Source organism: Thermothelomyces heterothallicus, assembly GCF_042370625.1.
Source record: "Thermothelomyces heterothallicus CBS 202.75 unplaced genomic scaffold P884_scaffold_24, whole genome shotgun sequence".
Lineage (NCBI taxonomy): Eukaryota > Fungi > Ascomycota > Sordariomycetes > Sordariales > Chaetomiaceae > Thermothelomyces > Thermothelomyces heterothallicus.
In genome coordinates this window covers 1-15,617 of record NW_027192585.1, presented here as the reverse complement: position 1 = coordinate 15,617, position 15,617 = coordinate 1, and the positions used below count along the sequence as shown (strand labels likewise).

At 46.0% G+C, this 15,617-nt stretch overlaps 4 protein-coding genes across 4 annotated transcripts; all 4 read left to right on the top strand.

The window, feature by feature from the left end:
- The first annotated feature begins 34 nt into the window (after positions 1 to 34).
- P884DRAFT_229194 (uncharacterized protein) lies at positions 35 to 2,138 on the top strand. Its single transcript, XM_069439746.1, has 4 exons — positions 35 to 243; positions 369 to 589; positions 641 to 1,069; positions 1,123 to 2,138. Exons 1-4 carry the CDS (start codon positions 132 to 134, stop codon positions 1,894 to 1,896), a joined length of 1,536 nt encoding a protein of 511 aa, XP_069294967.1. The 5' UTR covers positions 35 to 131; the 3' UTR covers positions 1,897 to 2,138.
- Positions 2,139 to 3,153: 1,015 nt separating this feature from the next.
- Positions 3,154 to 3,396, top strand: P884DRAFT_207732 (uncharacterized protein; the record flags this gene model as incomplete). Its single annotated transcript, XM_069438814.1, has 1 exon — positions 3,154 to 3,396. The coding sequence occupies one exon, from the start codon at positions 3,154 to 3,156 to the stop codon at positions 3,394 to 3,396; it is 243 nt and encodes an 80-aa protein (XP_069294966.1).
- A 1,828-nt stretch (positions 3,397 to 5,224) lies between these two features.
- P884DRAFT_207652 (uncharacterized protein) lies at positions 5,225 to 5,852 on the top strand (the record flags this gene model as incomplete). The annotated part of the gene is made up of 2 exons (XM_069438806.1): positions 5,225 to 5,616; positions 5,714 to 5,852. Coding segments are annotated over 2 exons (531 nt in total), but the record flags the coding sequence as incomplete, so codon positions are not given.
- A 1,458-nt stretch (positions 5,853 to 7,310) lies between these two features.
- P884DRAFT_271908 (uncharacterized protein) lies at positions 7,311 to 8,408 on the top strand (the record flags this gene model as incomplete). Its single annotated transcript, XM_069442479.1, has 5 exons — positions 7,311 to 7,391; positions 7,611 to 7,615; positions 7,664 to 7,828; positions 7,877 to 8,178; positions 8,227 to 8,408. The coding sequence occupies 5 exons, from the start codon at positions 7,311 to 7,313 to the stop codon at positions 8,406 to 8,408; spliced, it is 735 nt and encodes a 244-aa protein (XP_069294964.1).
- Positions 8,409 to 15,617: the final 7,209 nt, after the last annotated feature.

Sequence of the window (15,617 nt, the reverse complement as noted above, 5' to 3'; positions counted from 1 at the left end):
GATCCTAGCCGCTCTGCCAGGATCAGCCGATGGATCTCAATGAATCCAAGCAGCCATCATCACCTGAGCTCCAACATTTTGCCCTGTTCGAGTTTCTCACACCCGTTCACACCCCGCGAGGGACATATTCAATGGAGAAAAAGCAGAAAATTGTTGTGATTGGAGCCGGCCCCGTCGGCTCACTTGCGGCCTTGTATGCCGCAAATCGGGGTGACGATGTCGAGATATACGAGCTGCGAAGTGGTGAGTGAGCCTTTTTTTTCTCATTTACTTGCCAGTGTTTCTCCGTTATTGCCTTTTCCATCGACATCTTTGACATCTCCGTCGTAGGTTACTAGGGCCCGTTTGTTGATTGTAACATGGGTTAGATCTCCGAGATCCAACGACGACGCCGCTCAACTTCACCAAATCCATCAATCTGGCTCTCTCGGAACGCGGCATCAATGCTATGCGCCATTCTGGACAACCAAAACTTCTTGAAAATGTTTTGGAAGCTACGATTCCGATGCGTGGCCGCATGATTCACGGGAGACGAGCCAACGGCGAGCTATATGAGGAGCCCCAAGACTACGACGGCGTACACGGACGAGTAAGACTCTCGCTTCCGCCATATGGTTCGGGACGCGAGCTAACTTCACAGTCCATCCTCGCTGTTGACCGCAGCCGTCTTAACGAGCGTCTGCTCGATATCCTGGAGGGGATGCCCAATGTGACCTTCTTTTTCAACCATAAGCTCACCGGCGCCAATTTCCGGCAGAACAAGGCCTGGTTTGAAGTTCGGGAGAATGGATCGGCTCCGGCTCCTGGGCAGCGAGCTCGCGAGATCGAAGTTGACTTTGACTTTATGATAGGCGCTGATGGCGCCCATTCTGCTGTCAGGTACCACATGATGAAGTACACGCGGGTGGACTACCAGCAAGTGTACGTCGATACCATGTGGTGTGAATTTCAGATCCGACCCAAGACGACCGCCCCGGACGCGAGTTTGAATTCCAAATTTGCGATATCCCCGAACCACCTTCACATCTGGCCGGGCAAGGATTTCATGTTCATTGCCATTCCCAGCGGCGTATGTTGTCGTCTTCCTCATACAATTAATCCTCTTCCAATTAACACGCTCAGGACGGCTCCTTCACCTGTACCCTGTTCGCCCCCGCTGCGCTCTACGAACACCTCGAATCCGACCCTACCGGCTCGCTCATTCCGCCCTTCTTTGACAAGCACTTCCCCGGCGTCACGGCGCTGATCCCGCCGGCTGAACTGATCGAGTCATTCCGCCGCAACCCGCACCTGCCGCTCATCTCGATCAAGTGCAAACCGCACCACTACGGCTCGTCTGTCGTCCTGGTCGGAGATGCCGCCCACGCCATGGTCCCCTTCTACGGGCAGGGGATGAACGCCGGGCTGGAAGACGTGCGCATCCTCTTCGACGTGATCGACAAGCACGCGCGCATGGACGAGCTCAGCGCGGGCGCGGACCGGGCCAGCTCCCGCGGGCGCGCCCTAGCCGAGTACACGGCTGTGCGGGTGCCGGACGCGCACGCCATCAACGACCTGGCACTGCAAAACTACGTCGAGATGCGTGCGTCGGTGCTGTCGCCCGGCTACCGGCTGCGCAAGTTCCTCGAGGAGGCGCTCGCCAAGTACGTGCCGTCGCTCGGCTGGCAGACCAAGTACTCGCGCGTCTCGTTCGGCAACGAGCGGTACTCAGAGGTTGTAGCCAAGAGCGAGCACCAAGGCCGGATGCTGGTGCGCGGGCTCGTCGGGCTGGTCGGGCTGCCCCTGCTGGCGGGCGGGATGGTCTTGTTGCTGCGGTACAGGAGAGCGATGAACGTAGGCTTAAAGGCCGCGTTTGGGTCGGTGGATTCGATCGTGGAGCTGATGACCATGAACTAGTGGACTTTCAAGGTATTATTTTTGTTGTAATGCAGAACTCGCTGTCGCACCCGCCGGGAATGGCGCCCTTCCTAATCGGGTATGGCGCCATGTCAGAACCAGTACATAGACAGACAGATAAGACAGGGATTGTGTAACGGGCTGAGCCCGTTCGGGGCCTCGGCAGCCCTCGGCCATAGTCGGTTAGCTTCAAAAGTGTGTGAGACATATAACTAGGTGGGAATTGACAAGTTGACGTGCGGTCAGTCAATTTGGGCTGTTTTTTGGCGCAAGGGTCTGTCGTATCAATACCCTGCGTTTGCAACCGGTGTGTCGCCCGTACCGTAACAGATGGTGCGAGGCGCGTTATACTTTGATCAGAATATCGAACATCTACAGCTTCAGTTAACACACTGCCTGCCTTGTAGCTTCCGCATGCTCTATTGTAAGTGCTTTTACCTGTGATACTATAGATACGTGGCTGTTGGACTTCCAATATGGGTACTGTTGGAACCACTGTATGGAATATTGCGATGATGGATGTCAACTGGAACTGCGTAATGGAGCGCAAAATAGCGATAGAAGTGGGCAAGCAATTGCTTGATTGATTGAGTTGTTGTTGGGTGGAAGAACTGGCCCAGTTGGGCGACATGAGGTATCAACACTGCAAAGGCGCTAATTCATGGGTAAATTCCACCCCCTGTTCCAACAGGTACTAGGAGTGAGCACACGCGATCCTACGCCGTCAGTAGTTTGAGACGCATATCATCCTGCCGACCTTATTTTAGGGCAAATAGGAGTGATCCCATTGACTTAACTACTATAAATGGAAGCAAAAGCGTTCCTTCTATCCTTCTTCTACGTAAGAGTATATGGGTATTACTTGCAGAAACCATCGTTTTTGTACCTTTGCTCCGAGATACAAATATAGAAGACACCATGTGTTTCTGATCCTTTGGGATTAGACACGAACTAGTTAGTAGGTCTCCTGGTTTTACACTAACCATGACGCCGCAATGGAGGGCCGAGGAGCCTGCAGGTAGTGATAGACGCTTGTTTCATGGCGCAGAGCGAAAGTGTGGGGTTAAGCAAGCAGGGATAAGAAAGGTATATATAAGAGATGAGAAGCTGAACCTCGAGAATTCCGAATCTTTCTTCTATAGTTACACACGTACACAGCAACCAAAGTATTCATTTCATCACGCCAGCAATATACTCACTTGGAGACCCTTACTCGTTTCTTCTCTTGCAAAATCTCAAGATCGCCACTTAGTCACCATGGGCATTTACTGCGACGAATGCCACCAGCTCTGGAGCCAGTCGGTTACGGAACCCAAACAATGCACGAAGTGTAATTACGGCATGGTCAAATGCTGCGGTAAGAGGAGTGGCTGCGGCAGCCCCGGTTGCTTTAAGGGAGAGAAATATTGTCCGACGTGCAAGGGCGCGGGGCAGGTTGTATACTGCAGGTATTGGAAATCGCACGGGCCCTGCGGGACACGGCCGCCTACGCGGCGGTAGATTGCGCATTCAGCACTGGTCCAAAGATGGGGGTTGGTTGGTTGGTTGGGCATGGCGAGCTGCTTGATTCGGATGTCACCTGTTGGGTATTATTGCGGAGTAGGGTACTAGAGGCCGAGATTCGCTGGGCTTTAGTCGGGGGCCGGAGCTGGACTTCGAGGGCGTGATGAGGATGATGATGTATTTACACAGGTGTTTTTACCCCACACAATGGGCCTCCTAAATCAAACGTTATGGCTGGTCCATGACTTCCATGCTTTTTAATGTTTCCAGCGCTACGAGACGCTAAGTAATATCTTATGGATTTTCGCTGTGGCTTTAGATTTCGCTGCGGCTTGGATCTTGCTGCCGCTGGGACGTCGACTTTCAATTTAATATGCTTTCAGCCACAATTCAAGTTCGTCTAAGAAGTGTGAGTTAGGAGTCAGGATGTCTAAATAGGTCAATTGGAATATGGCGCGTATTATCAAAAATTAGATCAAGGCACCTCAGAGAAGAGAACGACAGATAGACATGTGATTAGAACCTGTTGGGGAAGTCGATGCAATGTACGGAACTACTCTCGGATCACTATACACGTGATTCGGCCTAATCTTTGTCAGGTTTTATGTTAAGGAGGTCGGGCAATACCAACTGGACGTAAGAGCCGAGCCCTGGGTAATACACCTAACATTTTGGACAGACATAGCCAGGCACCTTGACCGTCGTGCTGCCCAAGTAGACGTCCTTGTAACCGGTGCAGGTCAAGCCACCACGGTCCTGGCAGTTGGCAAACATGCGGCGCTGACAAACACAGGCCATGCTAGTTTCCCCCAAGGGCGGCCGATTGTGAAGCAAAGGGTAAGTCGAGAGGGGCTGAGATCTCCCATGGTTGTGTGTCCAGCCCCTACAAAACCCCCACACCCAGGGCATCGCTCCCACTGCATAGTGACGGCTACCATTCTCGTCTGCATGGCCAGCTGGAACCTGATGCCATGTGCGGCAAAAGGCCGAGAGTCTCCATTAAACAGGACCAATGAAACGGGCAAAAAAGCTCCAGATTCAGTGGTGTTGCTTGGTGAAGGCAGCTGCAGCAGAGCCTGACGCACATATGCGTAGTGCATGCGCAATGATGTGGCCGAGAAGCTAACAGCAGATCCTTACCACAGCCAATCAATCGAGTGCTGCTTGGGTGGAAGGTCGCGGATTGGTTTAGAGGGGCTGCATGGGCTTTGTGTCTTCGGCTTTTGCCTGTTGTTGGCGAGGATGGAGTGTTAGCCGAAAGGGGGAGTTAAGAGAGTATGAGAAGACGCCCCTGAGCAACGGGTGTTATACACCGGTCCGAGACGTACAAGCCTAGTGTGGAATCTTGTATTACATTACACGAATCGCCGTAAGGAATACCACGAGGAGTGTGAGAAGCTTGGCTTACCAGAATGGTAACGTTATAGTTATACGGACTCTAGGGGTAGGTTGATTACGACTTGCAGGACGGACCCGAATTCTCACCCTAAGGTAACAGGACTTCCGATCAGCTCGCCCTAGCAAAATGCCCGCCGACCCCCGTGTACGTGGCTGCGCTAATGCAGGACTACCAGGAATCATATTGACCAAGTGTGGCAGGTCAACGGCGGCTAGCATCAGAAGTACCTAGAGTTCGCTACAAGGCGCCAGGGTATGAAAGGTTGGCCAGCAGATGTGCTTGCCGTTCGGGCGAACTGAACGCCACTCGGAGTTATCTTTATATGCTCGGTGCCTTCAAACCTGCTGTCCTTTTTGACCGCTCTTAGGCGGAGCCCAGGGCACCCCGACAGGATAATTAGATATCGCGTCGCTTCTTGAGCTTCGCGCCCAACAGCGGCCATCCGCCTTGGTACCTACGGATGTAGCCGTAACCGCGCCCCTGAGCTGCCCGCTACCGGCTCCTTTGGCCGTAGCGGCTAACCCGTCGCCCCTCGGCATTGCGGGTGCCGCCGGAGTTAGCAGACAAAGTGTTCCCGTTGCGCCTGGCTCTGGGGAACCGGTAGCCGCGGGGTCAGGTTCGAATCCTAAGAGCAAGAGAGAGCGGTCGCCCGAGGAGGATTCCCTGCTGGTCTGGCTCCGTAGCCTGGGTATGAAGTGGGTTGACATCAAGAAGTACTTTCCGGGCCGGAGCAGAGCGAGCTGTGCTGCTCGTTACCAATATTACTGCGCAAAATACGGCGAGTGTGAAGAGAAGCGCAAAAACGAGCTCGCGTGGGAGTACGAGAGGTGAGCGCGGCCCCTTTTCCAAAAGCTCCCCCGGCGTTTAGGCATAATGCTGACCTCCTCCCGGGTCCAAATACCTGATGTAGGCCAGAGTGGCTAAGAAAATAGGAGTCTCCTGGCAAGCCGCCGAGGCTACGCACTGGCAGCTAGGTAAGGCCGACATAGCGAGGCGCGCCGCGTTGGTTTCACTCTCGCGGAACATATCTTCGAACGAACCGTACAGCCTGTAACAAGGAACCTCACCGACCCGCGGCTACAGCCACTCCCAACCACAAGACAGCCTGCCACGCGACTTCACCAGCTTATCCTCTCCACGCCACACTCGGACGCTGCCATCACCGCCACCATCCATGCCTCCGGTCATGATTCCGAGCGGCGGCTGCGGCCCCGTATCCCACCGCGAACGTCCCGCCCCCCGCCCTCCCTTCAACCCTTCCGTCCCCGATTGGTTCGAATCTAGCTACGTTCCCTAACGTGACCAAGTCAACGACCTCGCCCTGCTGTAACCTACCGCGCTGCTCACGGGGCCCCACGCCCCGCGCGCCGGCATGCTGGCCAGCATAGCCGAGCTGGCTTGCAGCTTGGCGGAGGAGGAAGAGGCAAAGGGTCGGAGGCAGGCAGGAGACTGAGGTGAATTGTGGCGACCGGGCAGCGTGGCGTGAATGAGAGAGCAGAGACCCCGGAGAGCGCGGCGTTGGATAATTAGGACAAATAAGCCCGCCACGAAAAGGGAGGTGGATAGGGAACCCAGAGTCTGCATCGTAAGTGCGGCGAACGTGAGCAACACCGTAGCCATCCACTGACATGCCGCTACAGTGCGCGTCAGATCGTTCGTCAGATTGATTGTTGGGGACTTGAGAAGAATATTAAGAAGTTAATACAGGGAACCCCTGGGGAGGTGTTTGTGGTCAGTACGGGTCTGGTCACAGCGTGGCGGCGGCAATCGCCGGACCGGGCGGTGGCGTTCCATGAGGCGAAGGCGGAAGGCCGGAGGTAGTAGGACGGAGGGCTAGGTTGCTGACCGGTGGTAAGTATATCAATGTAACTAGGCTGTAAGAGCTTGTTGGCAACTGTAGGTCGGAATCGGTTCTTCTTCGCCTTGCTGGCGGTTCGAGCCCGGACTAATAGTCGCTATACGAACTAGAACGCGGGTATAGGTGAGGGTAAGGAGGGGCGGGAGGTTAGGCAAATGGCGCCGGGAAATGGCTCCCTTCGAGGTCCGACAGGTACCTTAAGGTATAAGCATCGGATACTACTGGGTACCGAAATCCGTACCCACAGCAGGGTATACTTTCACGCCCCTTGCTAACAACGTACACCTCGCTACTCAAATCTTTCTCGGGCAGCGCCTAACTTCCCGGCTCTATGTTACACCGCAAACGGCTGGTCTCGTGTAAGCGACATCGGAGACAGTTACCAGCCGGGATCAGCATATGCCTGCCCCTCTCTTCGTTTAGATGCCTTTGGTGAAACACTATAATCCTATCATTGATAGTCCGGGCCCCATTTGGCGGTATAGGCTAGGATAAGCTACACTATAACCTGGTCGCAGCCTATATAGTCTCCAGTCCCACCAGATCTTCTCTTCTTTCTCATTTCTGTCTCAACCCTTCTACCACCCGCGTCCGCCTAGACCCGCTTCACCGACGTCCATTGTCTGCCTAGCATTTCCTCAGCCTTGACATAAAATGTCCAGGATGGATGTCGCCTCGCTTCTCGAGTCTCCGGCCCAGCAGCTATCTTCCGCCTCGGTCCCCGCGGCTGCAGCTGTAACCGCACCCCCGAGCCACCCGCTATAGGCTCCTGTAGCCGTAGCAGCTAACCCGACTCTAATCGGCATTGCGGGTGCAGGCGGAGCTAGCGGACGAAGTGCTGAAGCCCTAGAAGACATAAGGGACATGGACAACATACTTGATACTGCCTTCAAAAACTTTACCATAGAGGTATCTGAGGCAATGGAGGACTATAAGCACGATGCTTACGACTAGGTGATGTAAGTACCCTTCTGATATGAATGTTCGATTCCTGACATGTATGATAGTGAGGAGTACCTGGCGTACGAATACCTGTCCCCAGATCAGTGGAAAAAGAAGCAAGTGTTGGCCGCAATGGACCTAGAGAAAGTACTTACTGCCTCCAGAAAATTCACTGAAGACGCGTATAATGCGATGGACGACCATGACAGGGATGCTTACAAGAGGTTGATGTAAGTTCCCTTCTAATATCAACGTTCGCTTCCTGATAGATATAATAGGAAGACGCGGCTGGCGTACGAATACCCGTCCCTAAGTCTGGACGAAAAGTATATCATGTTGGCCATTTGCTGTACCGAGGCCGTGAACAGGGCTATTAGGCGGCAAGCTGAGCTTATTGACGAGCTCCCCGGTGTTTTAGACACCTGGCTCCTCCAAGTTACCCGGCGTAAGATCGATCCCGAGTCGGCAACTCTAGTATTCTCTGCCTTGACCGCTCTCGAAAACCTTACCAACCAAATTACGGACGAGTACACGACTGAGTTGAGTTACTTTCAAGACTTCCTCGACCTCGTTGAGTTCCGTAAAAGAGTTTGCGGCAACTCTTGTTGGAAGCTATCTACGGTTACAGGTTTTGTTATTCTTATGATTGCCCGAGAGGAGACACTTGGTTACGTTCATCCTGATTTCAGGCGTTCTCCTGAGGTTTCTGAGAAGGATTTGGTACAATTGAAGGAATACTGGACGCGTAGGCTGCTTAAAAAGGAAGCTTACAAGGACTTGCAGCGACTTCTGGAGGGTCTGCAGGGGTAGGTTTGTAACCTCTCTGGTATGGCTCCCCCTATCGTCTTACAGCTAGTGGATGTGGGCGGAAAGAGTTTAAGCACCCTTCGCATTCCTCGGATTCACCAACGCCGGATTCGACAGATTCGACAGATTCTTCGGGTTTACCGGAGTAGTTTGCTCTCTGCTTTGTTTCATAGAGTAGTTAGGTAACTTGAATGTTAAGGCCGGAATCCTATAGCGCCCTTCTATGGTATTATAGAGGAGTCCGTGTCCGAGGATCGCGGATCGGACTGATGGTGAGGCGGATGCGTAGGTCGGCTAATCGAGTGGGGCTGTATGCGGAGCGGGGCCGTGCGTGGAACGGGCTTACAAGCGGAGCGGGGTTGTGAGCAGAGCTGGGTTGTGTGTAGAGCGGGGTCGAGCCCCAGGCACAGGTGTGGAAGCTAGACAACTTCTAATGCATGGAAACATGCCTTTACCATAAGAGCATTAAGCAGCGAGTGGTCAACGTATACGGAGTGGAGATATGAGACGTGTCTTGTATGTGGAGCGAACCTAGAAAGCGATACCATAGTATTCTATATATACCGAGCCTACCTAGCTATCTTCTACTAACGCTATATAGGTTTTAGTCATCCCGGAACCTATTCAGAGGCTTCTTGTATTGTAATAGGTTGAATTAGTTATAATATATAATGTTAAAGAAGATAGGTAGGTTGTAGGATATAGTTTACTAAGCAGTCTAGAGGTAGAGATAGTCTAAAAGGTAGGTACCTAACTTACTATATAACTATTAGTAAGATATCCTTATAATAGAGCGCCTTTAGGTGCTTATAGCTTATTATCTCTTATAAAAGCAGCTCTTTAAGCACCTTAGAATCCTTATTAGGAGCCTTATCTTTGTTTTTATTATTAGCTTTATTATTAAAATACTAAGACGTTATAGGGAAGAGCTCCTATAAGAAGCTCCCTTAACTGCTCTTTTCCTCCCTACCTATAAACCTAGCTACCTATATCCCTATAAAAGTAAGGCTAAGGTAGTACCCTACTAATTAGATCTAATGCCTTTCTAATAAGAAGATACTAATATTATATTTAATATTAAAGATTAATAAGACTAATAAAGTATTTAAGTTAGTAATATCTTTTCTATAAACATTAGGTAGCTATAAGCTATATAAAGTGACTAAGATAGCATTATAATACTTATAAGCTCTATTAATAAAAATATTAGTACCTATAATAGGCAAAGACTAAAGGGATAGCCTTTATAGCTAAGAAAAGCAAGTTAATCCACTTTAATAAGGGCTATAAATAGTAAGGTAAACCAGTTAACCTAGCCCTCCCCTAGGGAGGGAAAGGTAAGCCCTATATAATAGACTAAGGCTAGAAGTTCTTAATATAACCAGAGGGGCACAGGGTATAATTTTGTTTTTCCGGTTCTATAGAAGCTTTATTATATACAATAGATATAAATAGGGGTCGCCTATCTAGGGGGCACTAGGAAGAGAGACAAGGACAATAGATAGCTTTTAATACTTGTTTACTCTAATAGATCTAAGTAACAGGATATAATTCTTCTTTCTTTTATAAGTTAAGGTATCCTTTTTTTTATATAAGTAGGCTCCTCTATGTCTATCTAGAGGGACATTACTACTACTACCGTTACCTCTATCGTCGTTGCTAACCGGATAGTTGGACTTACCTATTGTAACCACAAATACTTGGATACCCTGGACATTTTGAGCCGAAGCTCCTCCCTATCTGACTAGATAGAGGTTTGATTTTGGAGGTGCTAAGTAGTGCCTTAGAGGGTTAGTACTAGCTTAATAGGACTAATAATAATAATAATTTACTATTAGCCTTTACTTTCTTCTTTTAATTACTAGATATATTAGTTAAGTTCTTTAATAACTTATTAGCTTTAAACTATTATAATAATTATAATATTAATAACTATAAGTATATTTCCTTTATTATAAACTATAATAAAATAGAGAAAGTAATAATAATATATAATAAACCTAGCTTAGACTATCTTCTAAAAGAGTTTAAAGATAAAGATTATTAATTTAATATAATATATAAGAGGTTATCTAAGAGGTTTAATAAAGTTAAAGGGTTTATAATAATATTATAGTTATCTCCTTATAATGTTAAGGTATTATAAGTCATAATTACTACTACTAATAAACTTTTAGAGTTTACTAGAACGAGTAACTATATATAATTCCCTATCCTCCCTCCTTAAGTCCTAATTATATAATTACTGTTATAATCTTATAATCATTATCTAAGTACTTGTCTTAATCGAAGTATAATCACTATAATCGCTTCTTAATTAGTCCTTAGGTCCTATAATTCCTAATTAGTCCTATATATCTTACTAAGTTACCTTATATAGATAAATTATAATAATATATAACTAGAGAGGCTCTAGTATATATATTATTATTATTATTATTATTAGTCCTATGCTACTATGCTAATAAGTATACCAGAGCCTCTCTAATTATATACAAAGGAAACTATACCTAATAGGCTAGATAAAAACCTCTATCCCTCCTTTAGCGCCTAATCTAGAATACTAATACACTATAAAGAAAAGGAGAAGTAGCTAGAACAGCCCTAAAGAGGCCTTCCCTCCTAGTCTAGCCTCCTTATAAGGTAGTATTCTAAGAGCCTCCCTAGGTCTATTAGCCACTATAGAACCCTCCTTGCTAAACGATAGTTATAGGCCCCTATACCCTATAAAATAAGGTCTAGGTCCCTTTATAACCATATTTCCTAGGGTTCCTACATTTAGCTTCTTAATAGGTTTAGGCACCATATAACTAGGTACTTTATAGTCTCCCTCCCCTAGCTATAGATATAATAGGGGGTACTAACCCCTAGGACTTAAACCCTAAAAAGGAAGTTACAAAGGCTAATAGCCCCTATATAGGCCTATACTAATAGGGAGCTCTAGGCCTTCATTAGGCCCTAGTACCTTTATAGGCCCTCCCCTATAAAAACTAGATATAAGGGGTCCTTATCAGATATATACTATATCCTCCTAATAGCTTAGTCAGCCCTCTAATAGTTATTCTAACTAGCTACTATAGCTAGTTCCGTAGCCTATAGCCTTCTTTATAGGGTCTATAGGAGGGGTTAACCCCCTTTATAGCCCTCCTAAACCTACTACTAGACTATCGACCTTACTACCTCTAGGGCTATAGGCTTCGACTCCTAGCCCCTTACCCTAGCCCTTCTCTTCTAGAACCTCTAGCTTAGCCTATTATAGGCTATAACAAACCTAACTCAGACTCCTTCTAAAAGGGTTCAGACGAAGGTAAGTGACACAGACAAGTATACAGGTCGTCTAAGGGATTCGGTAAAGCCAAAGGGTTTACAACAACAGAGTTATCTCTTACAGTAGTACAATGCTATTAGGAGTACTATGATTATAAGTTACTATTACTAGTAAACTCTAGAGTCTACCAGAACAAGTGACTAGCTATCTAATATACTTGTCTAGTTCCCTTATTCCTAAGTGTTCCCCCTTAGATTTCGATCGTATAATCGTTACTACGATCCTTCGATCATTGTTCGGGTGCTTGCCTTGATCAAAGTACGATCACTACGATCACTTTCTGATTGGTCCTTAGGTCTTGTAGTTCCTAATTGGTTCTATGTGCCTTGTCGGGTCGCCTTATACGGCTATATCGTGATACGATACCCCTCCCCTAGGTCTTTCGTCCTCGAAAGACTTAGGTCCATTTCAAATAGCGTTAACACCCCCCCCTTCTTATATGTGGTTATGTTTCCTCAATCCCCCTCCTTTCTTCCTTTATGATGTCGTCAAGATAACTGATTATATAAGAAAGAAGTCGAAGTCTAAGCCTGCTACGTCGACTCTTCGTGCTAACTATCTTCTGGCCGCGATTCTTTCCTTAAATAATCTTTTAACGATACGTCCTTATATACTATACGAGTCTAAAGGCCTTAGTTTATACGAGGTTTCGAAAAGCGATTCTTCTCGATATATAGAGTGCGTTTATAATAAGCGTTCGAATTATAACGTTCTCAGCGTTTCCCCTACTTAGCTTCGGTTTATTATAGCTTAGCATTAAAAACTTAAGGATAAGCTTATAGCTACTAAGGAGTAGGTCCTTTGTCTTCGGAAATAGAAACGAATGTAGTTCAAGAAGATAATGAGAGCTATCGCTCGGGGTATCGATAGTATAGAGGAGTTAGAGCAAGTAGAACGTAAGGAGGCTAAAGTGGTAGCGGTAGTAGAGGCTTCTAGGGTTACTATGTCTTCTTTAACCCTGTCTCGCTTGTCTACCGATTTCGGATAGCTTTAGGATTTCGTATATCCTAAAGTTCCTTTAGATCTGTCCTTACTAGCCGATTTTAGGTTGGTTTCGGGTCTATTGCTTTCGGTCGGTTAGGGTTCCTCTAGTAAAACTATTAAAGTTTCTTAGGGTAATTTAGGTTCTTAACTAGTTCCTATAAGTTATCTTCTAGTCTAAAATCAAGCTATTTAACTAGGTACTATAGTTCCCTATTAATAATATATGAATTTAGAATTTCTTCGACGTCCTATTCTTCCTCTTTATCTTCCGCTTCGATATTTATAGCGATTTTGGCGTTCTTCGGTACTAGTTCGAGAAGTAAAATATAAAAAACATCCGTCTGTAATCATATAGATGATAGTAACGATAGTCGGTAGTTAGATGTCAAGATTCGTTCCTTAATAATGAAGGGTCTGACCTTCTTAAAGTCTAGCTTTGTACTTAGTCGTTTGGTTTGTAAGTTTCGTACGATCAGGTAGACTTTGTCTCCCCTCTCTAGGCGAGGTCCCTTGAGCCTATGCTTGTCATAGTAATTCTTTATTCTAGTTCTAATAAACTCGAGTTCCTTTTTAAGCTTTTCGTATAGTACGTACATTTGTTCCGCTTTGACTACTGCTCTTAGCACTATAACCTCTAGTCCTTACCTAAGGTCTGCTTTATATCTGTAGTTTACAAAGAACGGTATAACTTTAGTTATTTCTATTAGCGTTATATTATAAGCAAGTTATACTATTAGTAGTAGTATAACCTAGTTATCTTATTAGTAGTTGATATAGGAACGAAGGTATTACTTGATAACTTGGTTTAGTTATTCCGTTTGTCTATTAGTCTATAGATAATATGCCGTTAATAGTTTATTATTAACACCTAATTGTTATATTAACACTTGCTAGAACTTCGATACAAACTTGGTATCTCTATCGGTAATCTATTCTTGTAGCCAAGTATATACTAATGTAACTTGCCGATAGATCATATCTATTAGCTGTTTAGCTATCTAGAACTCTTTATAGGGAAAGAAGTATACCTATTTAGTTAGGCGATCTACTATAGTAAGAATATTATCGTAGATTACTCCTATAGCCGTATCCTTAGATTCTAGTAGCTTTGTAATAAAGTCTATCGTAACTAAACTCTATAGTTTGTTAGCTATTAGTAGTAGCTAAAGTAGCCTGTACAGCTTATATCGTACCGTCTTACTTCGATTATAGATATCGTAGCTCCGTACGACTTCCTTGACCCGTGCCGTTAACTATAGAAAGTCGTAATATTTCTTAACTTATACGACAGTCTTTATAACTCCTTTATATCCTCCGAGTTTCGACTTATAGAGTTCTCAAATCATTCGTAGCTATTAGTCTTTGTTATAGATATACGCTTTATCTCGGTACTAGAGTTTCCTATCTTTTTCTTCTACTCTATTAGGTGTTACTAGTCTAGGTACTACTTGATACTATACCTCGTTAATCCTTTCTTCTCGAAAGATTACGTAACATTCTAGGAACGAGTCGAGTAGATCATCTTCTACGGGTGTCTATGTTTTATAATATAGCATTCCGTCTATTCGTTCCTTGAATAACGGTGGCGTTATTTCTATTCGTCCTTCTATATGATCCGTTCGTCGGCTTAGAGCGTCTACTTATACGTTCTCTTTGCCTTTCTTATAGCAGATCTTAAAGTTAAATTCCGCAAGGAATTCTGCCTATTGTATTTATCATCTATTAAGCTCCTTTGTCGTTATAAAGTACCGCAAATTCTTATAATCTATATATACTTATACTAGTTCGATCGTACTACTAAGGTATAGTCGCTATTCCTTAAAAGCTTTGACAATTGCAAGCAGCTCCTTATCGTAGATTAGATAGTTAAGACGTAATCCGTCAAGCTTCTTTGAAAAGAAGGCTACAGGATATAGCTTCCCTTGCTCGTCCCGTTATCCCAACTGTCCCCTAATAGCGTAGTCTGAAGCGTCCGTTTCCACCTTGAATGGCTTCTTAGGGTCTAGTAGTACTAGTACTAGATCCTCTATAATAGCGTTACGAATCTATATAAATGCTTGCTCGTGTTACTCTTCCTATTAGAACTTAGCATTCTTCTTAGTAAGCTTGTATAATAGTCGTACGATCGCTCTAAAGTTCTTGATAAACATCTAGTAGAAGTTTATAAACCTGATAAAGCTTTATACTTCCGTAACTAACGTCGGTCGTAGCTAATTCTTGATAGCTTCAACCTTTAAGGGTTCTATCTGAATTTGTCCTAGGGATATCTCGTATCCTAAAAACACCGTCTTCCTAATATAGAACTCACTCTTTCCCTTGTTAACTAATAGCTTATATACGTATAATATATCTAGCATTGCTCTTACATACTTCTGGTGTTTGTCTATCGTCTTAGAGAAGATAAGTATATCGTTAAGATAATATACCGTAAATTTGTCAAGAAAGGGGCGGATAGCTTAATCAATTAGGGCTTAGAACGTTGCTAGCGCGTTTATAAGTCTAAATAGTATGACAAGGTACTTGTAGTAGCTATAGGGTATCCTAAAGGCCGTTTTCTACTTGTTGCCTTCTTGTCACGGAAATATGCATGCAGATGCCGCCTGGGCCACCGACACAAACGGGCCAATCAAGCCGAAGAATGATGGACCAATCAGGACAGGATCACACTTGGCAAGAAACGATCCCAGCAGAGGATCACTGGCTCACGACGTGAGCCAGGTGAGCCAGTACGGAGGATCACCACGACCGCTAGTGATCCCAGGATTATATATACATGTAGATAGTCACTCGTTATGGTGGACTCTGGGAGTTCACCAGTGATAGCAATCATAACCACAGTACTCATACCAAGCATCGCTGACTACTGTGCGAGACAACTCTAGTGTTGTTGTGAACCCTTT